The sequence below is a fragment of the Garra rufa genome, chromosome 1, assembly GCF_049309525.1.
Source record: "Garra rufa chromosome 1, GarRuf1.0, whole genome shotgun sequence".
NCBI classification, from domain to species: Eukaryota; Metazoa; Chordata; class Actinopteri; order Cypriniformes; family Cyprinidae; genus Garra; species Garra rufa.
Window position 1 is genome coordinate 53,464,354 of NC_133361.1, and position 17,312 is coordinate 53,481,665.

At 36.2% G+C, this 17,312-nt stretch overlaps 2 protein-coding genes across 2 annotated transcripts; both read left to right on the forward strand.

Annotated features, from left to right (window-relative positions):
* The first annotated feature begins 313 nt into the window (after positions 1-313).
* foxred2 (FAD-dependent oxidoreductase domain containing 2) lies at positions 314-9,685 on the forward strand. Its single transcript, XM_073833561.1, has 10 exons — positions 314-429; positions 807-1,032; positions 2,955-3,260; positions 3,392-3,643; positions 3,734-4,066; positions 4,891-5,057; positions 5,505-5,670; positions 6,707-6,933; positions 7,537-7,707; positions 8,816-9,685. The coding sequence occupies exons 2-10, from the start codon at positions 812-814 to the stop codon at positions 9,046-9,048; spliced, it is 2,076 nt and encodes a 691-aa protein (XP_073689662.1). The 5' UTR covers positions 314-429; positions 807-811; the 3' UTR covers positions 9,049-9,685.
* An 800-nt stretch (positions 9,686-10,485) lies between these two features.
* On the forward strand, positions 10,486-17,292 carry ankrd54 (ankyrin repeat domain 54). The gene is made up of 8 exons (XM_073842663.1): positions 10,486-11,087; positions 11,465-11,512; positions 12,122-12,220; positions 14,080-14,151; positions 14,233-14,280; positions 14,384-14,508; positions 14,779-14,886; positions 16,913-17,292. Exons 1-8 carry the CDS (start codon positions 10,724-10,726, stop codon positions 16,985-16,987), a joined length of 939 nt encoding a protein of 312 aa, XP_073698764.1. The 5' UTR covers positions 10,486-10,723; the 3' UTR covers positions 16,988-17,292.
* Positions 17,293-17,312: the final 20 nt, after the last annotated feature.

The window sequence follows — 17,312 nt, forward strand, 5'->3', positions numbered from 1 at the left end:
AAGTGAATAGGCAAAGAAATTATTTGATTTGTTTAATAACTGTGATTTTGTTTGATCCCCTATATTTTTGTGGTTGCAAGAATATATTCTCTGTTATATTTTGATTAATATGAATGTCTCAGTCTGTGAGAACTTATTGTTGTGTTTACGTTTGCATATATTGTTCTGTTAAGGTTGAAATGCAAAATAAACCTGGACAAAAGGAAAGGCATTTGAGTGGGCGCGAACTTTGATTTAGCCACGCCTGCCTCCTCTCTGATTGGTTCGCTTTCGACGTCCATCCTTTGACGTCAGAAGTACGCTCTGTCTTCTGCCTGTGGAAGATGTTATGAAAACCGTGCAGTCGCAAAGATGTAGTTTACAAACTGCCTGCTGTTTATTTCCCTATTTTCTGTTACTGAAGCGTCGCAGAATCAGCTGTAGTTGACGGTATGTTGATTTAATGAAGATGTATTTACACTACAGTGTGTTTTTCGCTGTCTTACATGTGTTGGATGTTGCCGCATCCTCACTATTGGAACGAGGAGCCATAATTGACTGTATCTGTAAATGTATTATATGTTGTTTATTATTTTGTAGTTTGTGTTTTGCTCTTAATTACTGTGTTTGCCTTTATGCTTAGTTGTGTGTTTATTTTAATACTTTATATTTAGCTTAGAAGCTTATTTCTGTATGTAGACATCTGAAATTAGTTTTAGTTTATATAAAATTGAACAGAGTGCATTATCTTTAAAGATCTTAAGGTAAACCTTCTGTTACAGCTAAAGCTTCTGGCTTTAATCTGTTGTCTTTATTTCCATCCCCAGGACTCATGGGTCTGATTAAGCCTTTCTTCGGACTCCTGTGTGTCCTGTCCCTGGTCCTGGCCAGTTCTGGTTCTGGTCTTCATGGCAGTAATAACAGCGTGAGCCATGAGTACTGTGTGCTGGGAGCTGGACCTGCAGGGCTCCAGATGGGCTATTTTCTGTCCAGGAGCCAGAGAGATTACATCATTTTCGAGCGAAACACAGGACCAGGCAGCTTCTTCCACATGTATGCAAAATCTGACTGAAAAAGTACTTTTTCTCAAACTGGGCTGAAATGATTTTAATAGGAATTTTAACTAAATAATTGCAAACTACCACAGTAAAAAGGGCAAAATTACAAAGCCATGCAATTATTATAACACTAGTATTTTCACCAGCTAAAAAATAGTTTTAAGTGTGTCAGTAAAAAAAAAATCAATTTACATTTCCAAACGTTCATTTTGCCAGTGAGATTTTTGTTTGCACAAGGAGTCTGACAACATCCCGTGCTCCACACAGAGATCTGATCTCACCATCATCCAGTCTGTCTGGTGTCGTGAAAAAACAGAACAAACTGAGACAGACTAAATCCAGAAGAACTGTGGCAACGTCTCCAAGATGCTTCAAGAAACCTACCTGCAAAGCTACAGTGCTGTTAAAAAGTTTTAGGCACTTGTTTAAAAACGCTGTAAAATGAGAATGCTGTCAAAAACAGTGTCATAAATTGATTTTCTTTATCAATTCACTTCTATTAACTAAATTAAATCAACATTTGAAGTGACCACCCTTTGCATTAAAAGCAGCTTTTGCCCTAGGTGCACTTGCTCAATTTTTTCAGGTAGCTTTGCAGGTAGGTTTCTTTAAGCATTTAAGAGACAAACAAAAAAAACCTCACTGGATTATTACAATTAATGACAAAATGAATGTGTGGAAATACACACATTCAAACAGCAAAAGGTAGAAATAACTGACTTAAAACCGTTTTAGTTGGATGCAGATACTAGTGTTCTAATCATTTTGGCTACTACTGTATATTGTAGCCCCAAATGAATAATTGTTCCTTTATTTTAGTTACATTTTGGTCAGAAGTAAAGAATCTGTTCCCTCGCTTTGGTAAATCATGACCACGTTGTACAAATTCGTTCCCTGTTTTAATTAAATCATAAAAAGGAATGAATTAGAAAAACATGGCCACAATGAACTAAAATGAGGGAACAAATTTGTGCGAACAAATTCCTAATTCCATAATTTTTAGCTGCATTTCATGTAAAAAGGCTTTATACAAAAGAATTTAATATAACATTATATTTATGGCGTTTTTTCCGCTACTTTTGGCGCTGTAGAAGTTAATAAACAGAACTGCATCCGTCTTGCGGAAGAACATTGAACCAGTCTGAAATAATCTAAATATAAAAAACTTATTATAAGTGTACCGTCGTGATTCAAGATAAGCCAAAAACACAGTTTGGAATATGGACTCATGATGTACTCACATTTTTTCACTAGTGGGTGCAGGGACACTATAGTTAATTTATGTAAGTGAGGTGAGATAGAAAAATAAATCAAACTGTGACAGATTATACCCCAAAATTCTTCATACAGTGGACTACCAGTAAAACTTTGGACCAAAAATTATTCTGTCACCATGTTTGCTTAAGTGTATTTCTTTAATTGCTAATGCAACCTTTTTATACCACAGACTGAACAAAATTAAGCTTTGCTTGGTAATTGCTCAACAAATTATTAATAGTTGTGTAAATATTGTCATACTAACAGTTGTCTGAGTTTTTGGTTGATTCTAATCCATTATATACCTTTCTATTAAAGTTATTTGACATTATCAAGATGAATTTGTTTTGACACAGTTTGACTCTGGAGTTCTTGTCATATTTTATTACCATTTTCTAAACTATAACAAATAAATTTTGGTTTGACTATAAATTTGTAAATTATGAACACAAAAAGGTTACAGACTGCAGCTTTAGAGTCAGCAAGAAGTCACTGCTTCATTATTGCATATTAATGCAAAGAAAAAAATCCTGTTTAAAATAAAATTGGTTGGAAATGCTGTGGACTAAGAGGAAAATGGAAATAAGTTGTTAAAGTCATCTTTTTTACTTCTTTGTTTCTTGAAGTTTAATCACGTCTTATTTACTGTCTTCCTTTCAGATATCCTCGACACAGAAAGCTGATCAGCATTAACAAAATATACACAGGGAGGCGGAACAAGGAATTCAACTTGCGACATGATTGGAACTCCCTGTTGAGTGACAGGTCCGACTTACTGTTTCAGCGAATAAGCCGGGAGCTTTACCCCAATGCCGATGACTTCCCACGTTACCTCTCGATGTTTGCGAAGGAGCTGGGACTGAAGATTAAATATGGAGCTGATATAGGGAGAATTAAAGCAACAGATTTTAATGGAAACCAAGGCTACGTTCTGACCGATCAGAAAGGTGTCAGTTATCAGTGCAGGTTTGACTCATTTTAAATTGCATTGTTGAAATTATTTAATTTAAAAATAAATATTAATTAATGACATTTAATCATATTTGCAGGTGCTTTTGACATGTTTTATATCATTTAATCTTTTTTTGTCTCTGAAGTGTCCTGTTAGTGTCCACTGGCCTTTGGGCTCCTCAGCAGGTGGATTTTTTTGGCTCTGAGCTGGTGGAGGGTTACGAGTCTATTCCCACTGATCCTGAAGAGTTTAAAGACCAGGCGGTGTTAATCCTCGGCAAAGGAAACTCCGCCTTTGAGACGGCGCAAAGCATCTTGGGTAGAGCGAGCCGGATTCACCTGTATAGTCCCAGCCCAGTACGACTCGCATGGCAGACGCACTACGTTGGGGACCTCAGGTATGTATTCCACCCTGTTCAAATTAGTGCATACTACAAAAACATTTTTTTTCAAGTCTGCTTATTGCTATTAGCATTTCTGTTTTGTAGGGCAGTAAACAATGAGCTGTTAGACACGTACCAGCTGAAATCTCTAGATGGTCTAGTGGAGGGAAGACTGGAGGATATCGCCATTGTCCGTAGAGAAAAAGGTGGAGGGAAGAGAAGAGCAGCAAAGAAAAGAAGTGAAACGTCAACGGAGGGAAAGGAGCAGCTGTATTTAACTCTTACTGAACTTCTTGATAACCATGATGCCAGCAACATTTCAAAAGTCACTGGGCAAAATCTGCCTGGTTACCACACTGATAACTTCTCACTCAGACAGCCGTATGACCGGGTGATCCGGTGCCTGGGCTTTCGTTTTAACTTCTCTATTTTTGATGGGTAAGATCAACAGTTGAAATTATTACCAAAAGTTTGAAATCATTCAGATTTTTTTATGTTTTTGAAAGAAGTCCCATGTGCTCACCAAGGCTGCATTTCATTAAGAATACAGTAAAAGCAGTAATATTGTGAAATATTTTTACAATTTAAAATAACTGTTTTCTATTTAAATTTGTAAATGATTTTTTTTCCCTGTGATGCAAAGCTGAATTTTTAGCATCATTACTCCAATCTTCAGTGTCACATGATCCCTCAGAAATCAGTCTAATATGCTGATTTAATGCTCATGAAATTATTGATTCCAGTTGAAAACAGTTGTGCTGCTTAATATTTAATATTTAAACAGTTGTTAATAAATCATATAAGTGTGATACACTACCATTCAAAAGTCGGGGTAAAATTAAATAATAATTTTATTCAGCAAGGAGGCATTAAATTGATAAAACAAAAGTGACAGTAAAGATATTTATAACATTACAAAAATGTCTATTTCAAACTTTCTGTTCATCAAAGAAAAAAAAATCATCATGGTTTCCAAACAAACAACGTTTCAACATTGATAATAATAAGAACCATTATTAATAATTGAGCATCAATAATAACTGATGATAATTGAACAGCATATCAGCATATTAGATTAATTTCTGAAAGATCATGTGACACTTTAAAATATCTAAATAGAAAGAAAAAAAACTTTTGTAATAATATTTCACAATATTAATGCTTTGCTGTATTTTTGAATCATTAAATATAGCCTTGGTGAGCTTTTTTGCTGGTAGTGTGATTATTTTCACCTTGACGAAATATTTTCATTATGTACCCAGATCTGCCCGGCCACCTCAAAGCAGTGGTGCCCGAGGCCGACTGCCAGGAATAACAGCCTGGTATGAAGGCAGAGGGACGCCCAACATGTTTGTCCTGGGTACAGCAGCCCACTCCATAGATTATCGTATGTCTGCTGGTGGGTTTGTTCATGGTTTCCGCTACACTGGTAAGAATTTCAACGCACTTAAAGGGATAGATCACCCAAAAATGAAAAAATATGTCATTAATTACTCACCCTCATGTCGTTCCAAACCTGTAAGACCTACGTAAGATATTTTTGATCAATTTTCTTTCTTTGTTACCCTGCATGGACAGCAACTGAAACATTTAAGGACCGGAAAGGTAGTAAGGACATTGTTAAAAGGTAGTCCATGTGATATCAGTGGTCCGTAATCATCTGTAATTTTTTGAAGCTACAAGAATACATTTTGTGTGCAAATAAAACAAAAATGAAGATGAACGAAGGTCTTACCTGTTTGGAACAACATGAGGGCGAGTAATTAATGACAGAATTTTTATTTTTAGGTGAACTATCCCTTTAAACATAACATTTCAGGTTTGTCATAAGAACGTAGGAGGTCATAATAAAAGGTTCTCTGTTTTGCTACTACAGTGCGAGCTGTTCATAAAATCCTGGAGCAGCGTAACCATAACATTGCCTGGCCTGCTACAAAATTACCCATTAGTCAGCTGCAGTCCTGGATTCTTAGGAGGGTGAATGAAGCCTCTGGACCATATCAAATGTTTGGGGTTCTTGGGGACATTATTCTACTGCGAGGGTAAGAGATGTTTCTAGGGATGGATGTACAATATATAGTACCTGGTTATCAATCACTCAGCTAATATTAAGAATTAAAATTTCCTGATAATTTTCTCACCCCTATGTTCATGTCTTTCTCTCTTCAGTTGAAAAGCATTTAAGGTTTTTGAGGAAAACATTCCAGGATTTTTCTCCATATAGTGGAATTCAATGGGGATCAATGGGTTGAAGGTCCAAATTGCAGATTCAGTGCAGCTTCAAAGGACTCTACATGATCGCAGCCAAGGAATAAGAGTCTTATCTAGAGAAATGATCAGTCATTTTCTAAAAAAAAAAAAAAGTATATACTTTTTAACCACAAATGCTCGTCTTGCACTAGCTCCACTTCACGTACTGTGTAGTCACGTTGGAAAGCTCACGCGTGACGTAGGTGGAACTACCGACCCAGTGTTTACAAAGCGAACGAGCAAAGAAAGTCAAATGCCCCTTACAAAAAAAGGTACTAAAGTGCACAGACGAAGAAGTAATCGCTCTTGACCCTTCCAAAGTAATTAAGTAGTGTTGCATTGCAGAGCCTAGTGCAAGTAGAGCGTTTGTGCTTAAAAATATAGAAATGTGTATTTTTTTTTTTTTTTTTTAATGATTGATCGTTTTACTAGATATGACCCCTATTCCTTGGCTGGGATTGTATAGAGCCCTTTGAAGCTGCATTGAAACTGCAATTTGGACCTTCAACCCACTTGTCCCCATTGAGGTCCATGATATGGAGAAAAATCCTGAAATGTTTTCCCTAAAAATCTTAATTTCTATTTGACTGCAGAAAGAAAGACATTAACATCTTGGATGAGATGGAAGTGAGTAAATTATCAGAAAATTTTAATTCAGGAGTGAACTAATCTTTCAATGTCTTTCACTGTTCTAATGTCCAGTGACAACTGATGGGTTATCATAATTGTATCTGACTTCTGACCTTGGCAGCACACTGAACAGATGGTAATTCTGTCCCTCAGAGCCTTGTTTTCATTCACATTAAATGAAATATTGCAACTCCACAGGTCTTACTGTGAATACCTGGAGGAGTTTCCTTTACAGGCCCTGCCCCAGCTGTCTGCTCTATCTGGACGGCCCCTTTCACATAATGGTCTTCTGGTCTTGGTCATGCAGTATGGACTGAACCGGACTGATACACTAGGACCAGGTCGAGCTGAGTCTGAATGGACCAAAGCCTGGAGGTCCAACTTCCTCCATCCGGTCTTGTACTACTACAACACACTACCTACAGGTGAAATGCTGCTCTAATATGTTTTGTTCATTTCTAAAAAGGATATAGAGAGTGAAGTAATTCCTAAAGGAATAGTTGACCCAAAAATGGATTCTGTCATTAAATACTCACCCTCATGTTGTTCCAAACCCGTAAGACCTGCAGAACACAAATTAAGATATTTTTGATGACATCCAAGAGCTTTCTGACCCTGCGTAGACAGCAACACAACTACCACATTTAAGGCCCAGAAAGGTAGTAAGGACGTTGTTAAAATAGTCCATGTAACATCAGTAGTTTTATAAAGCTACGAGGATACCTTTTGTGCACAAAGAAAATATTGACGTTATTCAACGCTTTGGACTATTTTAACGATGTGCAGGGTCAGAAAGCTCTCATATTTAATCAAAAAATCTTTAATTTGTGTTCCGAAGATGAACAGAGGTCTTACAGGTTTGAAACGTCATGAGGGTGGGTAATTAATGACAAACGGAAAGTCTGACATCTGTGGACATGTAAGAGATTGGGATGCTGTTGAGAATTTTTTTTTGACTTTCTGTTTTTTTTTTTATAATCACATCACATACTGGAATATTAAAATAAGTGTGCTTTACATTTCTATAGAGAAAGATATGAGACAGCGTCCTGTTGGCTGGCCACTACCACGACCTGAGGCTGTTCATCACATGGTTGAGGACTTCTTAACTGAATGGGATCAGCCAATATCACACAGCCAACCTCTCAGACGCTTCCTTGAGCACTGCCTCCAAACTGACCTCAGGGCCTTTTATGCTGGTCAGTACAGAAATATAGATAATAATAATAATTTCACAGATACGAGTTTAATAGTTTAAGAATTAATAAGAGTTTCTTAATCAGCATATTAGAATAATTTCTGAAGCATCATGTGACACTGAAGACGGGAGTAAAGATGCTGAAAATGCAGATTCACCATAGATATTTACTACACAGTTATCACAGTTATTGTAATAATATTTCACAATATTACTGTCTTTACTGTATTTGTGATCACGCTGCCTCAGTGAGCAAAAGAGACTTCTTTCAGAAACATTAAAAAACAGCATAGAGTTACTTTTTGCGGCTGTTCTTGCAGAGGAAATCCCCTTGTCATCCAAGATGTTCATGTTTTTCTTTCTTCAGTTGTAAAGAAATTGTTTTTTGAGGAAAACATTTCAAGATTTCTCTCCATATAAAGGACTTCTATGGTTCCCCCGACTTTGAACTTCCAAAATGCAGTTTCAATGCAGCTTCAAAGGGCTCTAAATGATCCCAGTTGAGAAAGAATGGTCTTATGTAGTGAAAAGATCTTCAATACAGTTAAGGTATGTTTGTAAAACTCCCATCTCACTTTCTCCTCCAACTTCAAAATCATCCTACATCGCTGCAGAAGTACTGACCCAGTGTTTACAAAGTGAACGTTCAAAGAAGAACAAAACGCCCCTTTACAAAAAATTGGTAAAACAGCGATGTAGGATGATTTTGAAGTTTTTGAAGAAAATGAGATTGGAGTTTTTCGACATACCCTGACTGTCTTGAACCGAAGTGCATAAAGTATGCATGCACATCGCAGACAAGACGAGCATTTGTGGTTAAAAAACGTATAAATAGTTTTTTTTTAGAAAATAACCGATTTGTTTCGGTAGATAAGACCCATCTTCCTCAACTAAGAGCTCTTTGAAGCTGCATTTTGGAGGTTCAAACTCGGGGGCACCATAGAAGTCCGTTATATGGAGAGAAATCCTGAAATGTTTTTCTCAAACGTAATTTCTTTACGACTGAAGAAAGAAAGACATGAACATCCTGAATGACAAGGGGGTGAGGAAATTATTGAATTATGGTGAATTTAATCATGTATTGTGCCTTTTGTGTCCTTTTTCTTCAGAATCCTGTTTCCTTCTGTCGCTCACCAGTCGAACTCCACCCCTCTTCTGCCGTCAAGGTTATTTAAGAAAGCAGGGCATTGTGGGAAACAGCCACCTATGGCAACATGCCCGTGAGGCAGGACTCATGGCAGATCATCAGGGAGATATTACACCCGGCGATGATACATCAGTATCTGAATACCTGAAACATGCTGGCGCTGCAGTCGTTTCAACTATGAACTTTGACCTTTGAGGGGCATTAACACTTAACGGTACCAAAGACCCAATCTGTTTGGCTAAAATCCTGTTTGTCTACCTCCCAGTTCTCATGGAGTCTCTATCTACATAGATTTCCGTAGAAAACATCCCACATTAAGCATCCTGAGACTACATACGGTTAAGTTAAATAATGAGTATTACCTTGCTGCAGTTTTTAGAAGCCAAAGTATAGCTTTATATGCTGTTTTATGGTGTTGGGTTTGGTGTTGCAATAGAATGCATAACTTATTTTTATACTGTTGTTAAAAGTATATCAGAAAAGTATTTTTCTTGGGTTGACATGCATGTACTTTTATTTATAACTGTGATAAAGACATCCCATCTCAATAATTATATATATATATATATATATATATATATATAATCTGCAAAATTGTAATTATTTTACCAGAATAAAAGGGATTATACAAAATGCATGTAATTTTTTATTTAGCACTGATCGGAATACGATATTTAACATAAAAGACGTTTACATAGTCCACAAGGGAAAATAATTGTTGTATTCATAAAAATGACCCCGTTCAAAAGTTTGCAAAAAATTGATTCTTAATACTGTGTTGTTACCTGAATAATCCACAACTATGTTTTTTGTTTAGTTTTTTTTTTTTGTCTAGTGATAGTTGTTTGTAAGCCCCTTGTTTGTCCTGAACTGCTTACTCAAAAAAATCCTTCAGGTCCCACAAATTCTTTTTGTGTTTTTTAACCCTCTCCAACAATGACTGAATGATTTTGAGATCCATCTTTTCAGACTGAGGACAACTGAGAGACAAAATTAAGATATGTACATTTTTCTTATTTTGACAAAATATCTTTTATCTTTTTCATTTAGTACTTCCCTTTGGAAGCTTTCCCAGAGGACTTAATAAGTTTACCTTGATCTTCAACTTCAAAAAGTTTTCAACCCTGGCTCTTAATGCTTTTTTTCCTTCTGGAGTCCCTAAGTTGTCCTCAGTGTAAAAAGTTGGATCTCAATATATATATATATATATATATGTATATATGTATATATGTATATGTGTATATATATGTGTGTATATATATTTATTCGAATATATTTTACTTTTACATTTTACCTTCAGTGAACTTACTTTTACATGTTAGTTTACTGAAGACTCACTATAGTGTGGGGATTACATGTGCAAATATACCTAACATAAATGAAGATATAATAAATTCAAGACCCTTTGTTTATCAAGAAAAAAAAACAAGTCAGAAATCATATTTCCTAGAAATTATGTACGAATATTTGCTACGTTATTATCATACGTTCTTTGATTGGACGAGCGCTGTAACAACATCGATGTTGATTGGCTGTCTAGGTCGCGATAAATTCAGACTAAGCAATGCGGACGTGTTTTACTAAAAACAAGCGCAAAACATTGAAACAGCGCCATTTTGGCTCAATCAGGCTCAGAGTTCAGTGCTTGTTAGAACACGGAACGGTTTGTATTCAACATAACAAAATTTAGACTGCAATGATCGCAAAAGGAATGTTTCTTTATTTAAAACCTGTCTCGAAATGAAGTACTGAAGAATGCCGCTTGTGTAAAAATGCTACGTTAGGTTTGTGTAGCAGATACAGTATTTACATTCTGGTGGTACTGACATTTACATGCCGACATTAGAGCAGTAAACGCCTTAATATTAATATGGACGGGTCGAGCTCACTTGTTGCAGCCGCCTCGGATGGCGACCGGTCCAGTTCGGAGGGAGAGTACACGGTGACGAACGGACCTGCTGTGAGAGACGGCGAGAAACGCGAGGATGAGACGCCGATGGAGGCTGCAGGTGCGGTCGGGTTCAGTATCTCCCGTCTGGACACGCTGAGCGCGCTGAGACTCACCCGAACACGACCGCCAGCGGACACGGAGCTCCGGTACCTGCACTTGTTATGGAAGCCCGGTGAGCTGCTGCAGGCGGGACGGAGCTCACCGGGGAAGATCACTTCGAGCAGGGTGAGGCGCCTGGGAAGAGCCCGGAGGAACATGGGGCCCATTGGAAAAGACCTGTATGGTGTGTGCATGAACAGACATGTCATAAAATAACACATTTGTTTTTTTATTGTAGATAGATATATAAAATAATATATTTTGGTAACGCAGCAGATAATATGTAACCCTGGACCACAAAACCAGTCATAAGGGTCATTTCTTTAAATTGAGCTGAATATTTAAGCTTTCCGTTGATGTATGGTTTGTTAGGATGGGGCAATATTTGTTCGAGATACAGCTATTTGAAAGTCTGGAATCTGAGGGTGCAAAAAATGGCATAAATTATTTTTAGTTTTTTGGTCCATGGTGACATTAGTTTATGATTTGCTAACACACGCACAAACATGCATACACATATATATGTATATATATATAATCCTATTTTTTTTCTCCTTCAAGCTGTGAAGAGGCTCAGAGAAGCTGCCAACTCCAATGATATTGACACAGGTGAGAACCATCAACATGACAGTAGTAGTCGCACATGATGCTATGATTTTAAATTATAGTTAATGTGCTACTGAATACGTTGTTCTGCTCATTTATGCTGTCTGAACCACGGAAAAAATGTGTGGAAGCTGCTAAATCATATAGAGAAGGACTTGGTAAGCAGGAAAGGGCGCAATATATGGACAAACTAAAGTTAATAGGTGGTAGAGATACATACAAGCAGTATTAATTAAGATATTAGCCTAATATTTCACCTGCCTGACTGGAAATGATAAAAAAAACACGAATGTTGTCAAGATTCTTGCCCCAGAAGTCCTGGTTCAGTTTGGAAAACCACAAACGTCTTTTGTTCCTCAGATAGTTTTTTGGACTCTTCTTGATTTATTACTACTTTTGGCAGTTTATTATAGCGCTCCAAATGTTTTTCCTGGTTTGACCAATTAGTACAGCTCAAAACATGACCATAATTGACCATTTTCATCAGCAATAATCAGCAAAATATGCAAGTTTAGTTTGGTTTAGTGGCATCGATTACGTTTAGTGCTGCCAATATGGCTGATTGATGACACGTCGTGAAAACACTCTTTAGTTCACTTTTTTCCTTTCTAGTTCGTAGATTGCTGGAAGAGGATACTGATCCTTGTGCTGCTGATGACAAGGGCAGGACAGCCTTACACTTCTCTTCCTGCAATGGCAATGAGAGTATCGGTAAGCTCAGACTAAATTGTTTGACATTAACTTTTCATAGTGGCATTCAATGCATGAAAAGTTAATTTTGCTGGCTTATTTACAGTAGTGCCAAAATGTGTTTAGTCACCTTACACACAACGAAAACATATAAAAGTCATTGCATTGCATTATAAAATATCAAACCAAGTGGCACATATTTTGAAGTATCAGTGTAAACATGAGTTTGATTTTTCATCAGAACAGTTTTGGTGAATGAATCCTTTGGAGTGAATGGGTGCTGTCAAAATGAAACTCCAAACAGCTGATAAAAACATCACAATAATCCACAAGCAATCCAGACCACTCCAGTCCATCAATTTAAAGGATAGTTCACACAAAAATGTTTGATTCTATCATTATTTACTCAGCCTCATGTCGTTCCAAACCCGTAAGATCTTTGTTCATCTTCGGAACACAAATTAAGTTATTTTTCATGGAACCTGAAAGCTTTCTGACCCTGCATAGACAGCAACACAACTGACACGTTTAAGGCCTAAAAACAAATCCATTACTATGATGTTTTTAACTTCAAACCAAGTTCTCTATTCATAAAATTGCTTTATCCAGTGAAAGTCATCTAGTCTCAATCAGGAGAGAAATATGCACAGATCATGGACTGTTTACAGGCCAAAACACTTCTGAATAAATATATTTTTTATGTGATTTTTTTAATTGGAGGAAGCTTTATTATGGATTATCAACCAGAAGCTGTGGTTTAAAGATGGTAATTGACGGGCTGGAGTGGTGTATATTATGGATTATTGTGATGTTTTTGGACTCTCATTCTGACGGCACCCATTCACTGCAGGAGGATCCATTGGTGAGCAAGTGCTGTAATGCTAAATTTCTCCAAATCTGTTCTGATGAACAAACAAACTCATCTACAGTTGAAGTCAAAGGTCTACTTACACCTTGCAGAATCAGCAAAATGTTAATTATTTTACCAAAATAAGAGGGATAATACAAAATGCATGCTATTTTTTATTTAGTACTGACCTAAAGAAGGCCATTTCAATTAAATATATATATATATATATATATATATATATATATATATATATATATATATATATATATATATATCCACAAGAGAAAATAATAGTTGTTTTGCATCCCTTATGCAACTATTAAAGTATGTTTAAATGCTCACTGATGCTTCAGAAGGAAACAAGATGCATTAAGAGCCTTGAATTTGAAGATCAGGGCAAATTTACTCCATTTTATCTCCTCTGGGAAACATGTAATTATCTGCTGTAGCTTCTGAAGGGCAGTACTAAATGAATATTTAGACAAAATAAGAAAAAAATGTACATATCTTAATATTTTTCTTATTTTGCCTAAATATTCATTTACTGTCCTTCAGAAGCTGCAGTGGATAATTACGTTTCCCAGAAAACAAAATAAGGTCAAGAAAAATGTACATATCTTCAGGCAGCATTATGTCTCACTTTGGACAAAGAGGATGAGGACGAAATAAGTAACACATCTTCATTGATTCTGTTCAAAAGTTTTCACCCGTGTAAATTCAACCATTATTTTCTCTTGTGGACTAAATGTAAACGTCTTTTACGTGAAATATCTTATTCAGGTCAGTACTAAATAAACAATAAGATGCATTTTGTACGATTCCTCTTATTTTGGTGAAAAAATTAACATTTTGCAGATTTTGCAATGTGTATGTAAACTTTTGACTTTAACTGTACAGCTCGGATTGACAGATGAGTACATTTTCAGCTTTTTTGGGGGGCATTTTTCATTAATTTGAACTGTTCCTTTAAGTCTGTTTCTATTTAAACTCTTTCCACTTTCTCTTTCCATCTTCACTTTTAACAATGTAGTTCAGATGTTGCTGAGTTATGGTGCTGACCCAAACCAGAGAGACAGCCTTGGAAATACACCACTGCATTTGGGTAAGGTTTTGCAGTAGCAAATTAGTTTAGTCACATAATTATTAGTATAATTATGTATAATTAAATCTAAGCTTTTTACAGCTGCCTGCACCAACCATGTGCCTGTCATCACAACCTTACTGCGGGGAGGTACGTTTGATTCATCTAAACATCTAGTTTTTTAACAAAAAGTTGCTGTAACACCATTCACATCACTCTAGTACTAGTTCAAACATTATAAACGTCCTCTCAGGTGCCCGTGTTGATGCTCTGGACCGTGCTGGAAGGACTCCTCTTCATCTTGCCCGTTCAAAGCTCAACATCCTACAAGAGGGAGACTCGCGTAGCCTAGAAACCCTCAGAGGAGAGGTCACACAGGTGATTAACGGATGCCTGAGATTGTGGAGACTGTGTTTCTTGTGAATATTTCTACAATGAAGGTTATTTAGGGTAAATGCATCTGCCAAATGCCCAATGTAATGACTAATGTGTAAACATAATGATTCCTAATTGTGTATCCATGAGTCAGGTAGATGAGACTGATGATATAATGTGCCCCACCCACACTTTTCCTAAGCTCTTGTTGTATACGTTTACATATGTGCTGTAATGCAAAAATGAACCAGCGGTTTCTAAATATGTCTGTAGATCATTCAAATGCTCCGGGCTTATCTGAATATAATGGGACAGAGTGAAGAGAGAGAGAAACTAGAGCACATCTCAAACCAGCTGCAGAACACCCGCACCCGAGAACAGGTAACAGCTGCCGAGTTGTACTCATTGCTATTTTAAAGAGGCATGTTCAGTTCTAAGGGCTATATTTCAGGGAATATTTCAAGCGATAGTTCACCTCAAAATGAAAATTCTGTCATTAATTAGTCACCTTCATGTCATTCCAAACCCATTAGACCTTTGTTCATCTTTATATCAGTTTTTTTTTTTATGAGAGCTTTTTGACCCTGTATAGACATCGATAATATAGTCCATGTGATTCAATATAGTCCATCAGTGGTTCAACCACAGTTTTATGAAGCACCAAGAATACATTTTGTGTGCAAAGAAAACAAAAACACTGACTTAAATAAAAAAAAAAATGTATCAGTCTTTGGAGCACGGTCATGAGAGTACCATGTTTTTTTTTTCTTTGCGCACACAAAGTAGTTTGGTAGCTTCATAAAATTACAGTTAAACCACTGTCACATGAACTATTTTAACAATGTCCTTACTAACTTTCTGGGCCTTGGACGTGTCAGTTATGTTTCAGTCTGTGCAGGGTCAGAAAGCTTTGATTTTTATCAAAAATATTTTAATTTGTCTTCCGAAGATGAACAAAGCTCTTATGGGTTTGGAACAACATGAGGGTGAGTAATTAATGACAGAATTTTTATTTTTGGGTGAAGTATCCCTGTTATATATAGAATATAAACTCTATAGAGACACATTTTTATTAATTATAAAAATCCGGCCTCTTTGATAAGCCAGTGATTATTTTTGTTATGGCTGAAGAACAATAAACCTATTCTATTCTACTTTGTTTTCACTTATTTCTTTTAAATTAAAACCAAATATAACATAGCTAAGTGAGTCATTCTCTCTTTTTTTGTAATGGAACTATTTATTGAACCTTTAGACCTCTGAAAACAATCTGAAAACAAAAGCATTTGGCTCATATAGGAGAATATGGAGCTCATAGTAGAGGAAAAACACCGTGTTATTCAGGTTTAAAATAAGAAAAAATATGCAACTTGGTGCGGTTGACAATATTTATATGGCCAAAATTAAGATGGAATTCTGATAGTAAATCAATGACATCTTTATAACAGTGTAACAGACTTTATCCACCTTTTTATTTAACGTGGAAGTAAGCCTATGGGCGAGACTTCCGGTTCATTAACCGCTATAGGGAAATAATAACGAGAAGAATAACAACAGTAAAACTGCACTACATTAAAATAACATGGTAAGACACACCAATTTGCAATATTAAGCAGGTAAACAAGCTGTTTTACACAGCTAAAAATAGCTGGACGCAGATGAGACCAGAAGCCAGACCCATAAAATGTACAAATGGCTGTACCCATTGGGTGAAAAGGTGGATATCTCCTAATAATATGCCTTAAGATTGTAATTAAATGCATAGTTTTATGTTTAAAGCAGTGTAGTTTTTATTGTGGGGGCAAAATATGATTAGAAAATGTACAAATTCCACAAGCCTGATGTATTATGTTTGATTCACATTTTAACATGATTTTTCTAATAAGTAAATAAAGTATTGATAATGAAGTAAACCTAAGTTGCTTCAGTCCAGTAAGTGTTCATCTTTAAAATACTGTGTATTACTTAAAGTGGATGTTTAGAAAGATACTAAAATGCCTTTTACTTGCTAAAAAATATCCACCATTTTCTCCTTGTGAGGTGCGGCCATTTGTACATTGTCTAAAAGTGTGGCTTCCGGTCCATCTCTTTTTTTTTTTTTCTTTTTTTTTTGCTGCTAGATATTGCAAAATGGTGTGTCTTACCATATTATTTCAATATATTATATCAATTATGAGCACACTGGTTTTACTGCACATAGTTATTCTTCGTGTTATTTCCCTTAGCGGCTAATAAACCGTTAGTCTCACCCATAGGCTTACTTTAGTGTTCAGGAAAAAGGTGGATAGACGACATAAGGCATATAGTAGATTGTTCATGTTGAGGACTTCATAGGGTTAATTCTACAACTGCTTTTAATATCAATGTTGTTGTGGGACATTTGTAATTCTTTAAATGCGATCCGCAGGTGGACGAGGTGACGGATTTACTGGCCAGCTTCACGTCTCTCAGTATTCAGATGCAGAATATAGGAGACAGGTAGAGATGGACAGAAGACAAGACATGACAGGATGAGACAACTGTTGGTTTTATTGGGAAAACAGGAGAAACTATTTATATACAGTATGACATGCCTACATATACTACACAACTGTGTAATTACAGTTATTTAAATCCAACTTTGACTGAGAAAATTAAAAATTGCCTTCATTTTTTTTTTTCTGAAATGGTTCTCATTAATTTCTGTTATGCCTTTATTGTAGCCTGGTTTGTCACTGTTTACTGTATACTCATTTTTGTGACTGAAAGACTGCCAAATAAATTACATAATGCCAAGTGTGTACAATATGTGGACTCCTGGCTTTGAA

Coding starts and splice junctions, on each gene's coding strand:
- foxred2 (XM_073833561.1), top strand. CDS start 812: ATGGGTCTGATTAAGCCTTTCTTCGGACTCCTGTGTGTCCTGTCCCTG. Junction 5,058..5,504: donor TCATGGTTTCCGCTACACTG/GTAAGAATTTCA, acceptor TTGCTACTACAG/TGCGAGCTGTTCATAAAATC. Junction 7,708..8,815: donor CCTCAGGGCCTTTTATGCTG/GTCAGTACAGAA, acceptor CTTTTTCTTCAG/AATCCTGTTTCCTTCTGTCG.
- ankrd54 (XM_073842663.1), top strand. CDS start 10,724: ATGGACGGGTCGAGCTCACTTGTTGCAGCCGCCTCGGATGGCGACCGG. Junction 12,221..14,079: donor CAATGGCAATGAGAGTATCG/GTAAGCTCAGAC, acceptor TTAACAATGTAG/TTCAGATGTTGCTGAGTTAT. Junction 14,887..16,912: donor ACACCCGCACCCGAGAACAG/GTAACAGCTGCC, acceptor TGCGATCCGCAG/GTGGACGAGGTGACGGATTT.